The following is a 1,354-nucleotide window of genomic DNA, read 5'->3' on the forward strand; positions in this document are numbered from 1 at the left end:
CTCCCAGTACTCCCAGTGCTCCCAGTCACTGATCCCAGTGCTCCCAGTCACTGAGTCCCAGTACTCCCAGTGCTCCCAGTGTGGGTTTTATTGGTCTGGGGCTCCCAGGAAGTGACCCCCCATCAATGCAGTGCAGATGGTTGAGTGGGGGGTGCCCAGTGCCACCAGTGCCCGACTCCCAGTGCCCCCAGTCACTGATCCCAGTGCTCCCAGTCAATGACTCCCAGTACTCCCAGTGCTCCCAGTACAGGTTTTACTGGTCCAGGGGGACCACGGGGTGACCCCCCCCATAGACCCAGTATCACTGGTTGAGCTGGGGGTGCCCAGTGCTTCCAGTACTCCCAGTGCCCGACTCCCAGTGCCACCAGTCACTGACTCCCAGTACTCCCAGTGCTCCCAGTACTCCCAGTACAGATTCTCCCGGCCCGCGGGCACAGTGGTACGACCCCCCCATAGACGCGGTAGCGGTGGTTGAGGCGGGGGTGCCCAGTGCTCCCAGTCACTGACTCCCAGTGCTCCCAGTACAGGTTCTCCCGGTCCGAGGGCACAGCGGGATGACCCCGCCGTAGACGCGCTAGCGGTGGTTGAGCCGGGGGTGCCCAGTGCTCCCGGTCACTGATTCCCAGTACTTCCAGTGCTCCCAGTGCTCCCAGTACAGGTTCTCCCGGCCCGAGGGCACAGCGGGACGACCCCCCCCGTAGACGCGGTAGCGGTGGTTGAGCCGTGGGTGGCCGTGGAGGCCGTAGCGGGTGCCCAGGGCGCCCTGGGGGGCGGGATGTTGGTAGAACACGCGTCGCACCCGCGTGTGCAGCAGGGCCATGGCACAGAGGGCACACGGCTCCCGCGTCACGTACACGTCGCACCCCGACAGCAGGTACCCGGCAGCGCCGGTGGTGCCATCGCCGGGGGCACCGGGGGCGTCGGGGGCACCGGAGGCGACGGGGAGGACGTAACCGGTGAGGTCGGCGCCCGCCGGGAAGTCAACGTTGGCCGTGGGGAGGGCGATGGTGGGGGAGTCAATGGTGGGGGTGTCAATGGTGGGGATGTCGACATTGGTCATGGGGACGTCAATGTTGGTCTTGGGGAGGTCAACGTTGGTCATGGGGATGTCGATGTTGGCCATGGGCATGTCAACGTTGGCCTTGGTGACGTCAATGTTGGCCATGGGGATGTCAATGTTGGCCTTGGGGATGTCAATGTTGGCCATGGGGAGGGTGATGGTGGGGACGTCAATGTTGGGGGTGTCAATGGTGGGGATGTTGACGTTGGTCATGGGGATGTCGACGTTGGCCATGGGGATGTCAATGTTGGCCTTGGGGATGTCAACATTGGGGATGTCAACATTGGCCTTGGG

At 64.0% G+C, this 1,354-nt stretch overlaps 1 protein-coding gene across 1 annotated transcript; it reads right to left on the minus strand.

The window, feature by feature from the left end:
- Positions 1-511: 511 nt before the first annotated feature.
- LOC113980203 lies at positions 512-1,343 on the minus strand. Its single transcript, XM_027707432.1, has 2 exons — positions 1,130-1,343; positions 512-1,045 (listed from the first exon to the last, which is right to left on the minus strand). Exons 1-2 carry the CDS (start codon positions 1,292-1,294, stop codon positions 575-577), a joined length of 636 nt encoding a protein of 211 aa, XP_027563233.1. The 5' UTR covers positions 1,295-1,343; the 3' UTR covers positions 512-574.
- Positions 1,344-1,354: the final 11 nt, after the last annotated feature.

This window comes from Neopelma chrysocephalum, unplaced genomic scaffold (genome assembly GCF_003984885.1).
Source record: "Neopelma chrysocephalum unplaced genomic scaffold, ASM398488v2 Primary Assembly neopelma1_93027, whole genome shotgun sequence".
Lineage (NCBI taxonomy): Eukaryota > Metazoa > Chordata > Aves > Passeriformes > Pipridae > Neopelma > Neopelma chrysocephalum.

What these genes read in the sequence shown, in the direction of transcription:
- LOC113980203 (XM_027707432.1), bottom strand. Translation starts at nt 1,294, where the DNA reads ATGGCCAACGTCGACATCCCCATGACCAACGTCAACATCCCCACCATT. An exon ending in TCACCAAGGCCAACGTTGAC is followed by an intron (nt 1,046 to 1,129) that starts ATGCCCATGGCC and finishes ACCAATGTCGAC; the next exon opens with ATCCCCACCATTGACACCCC.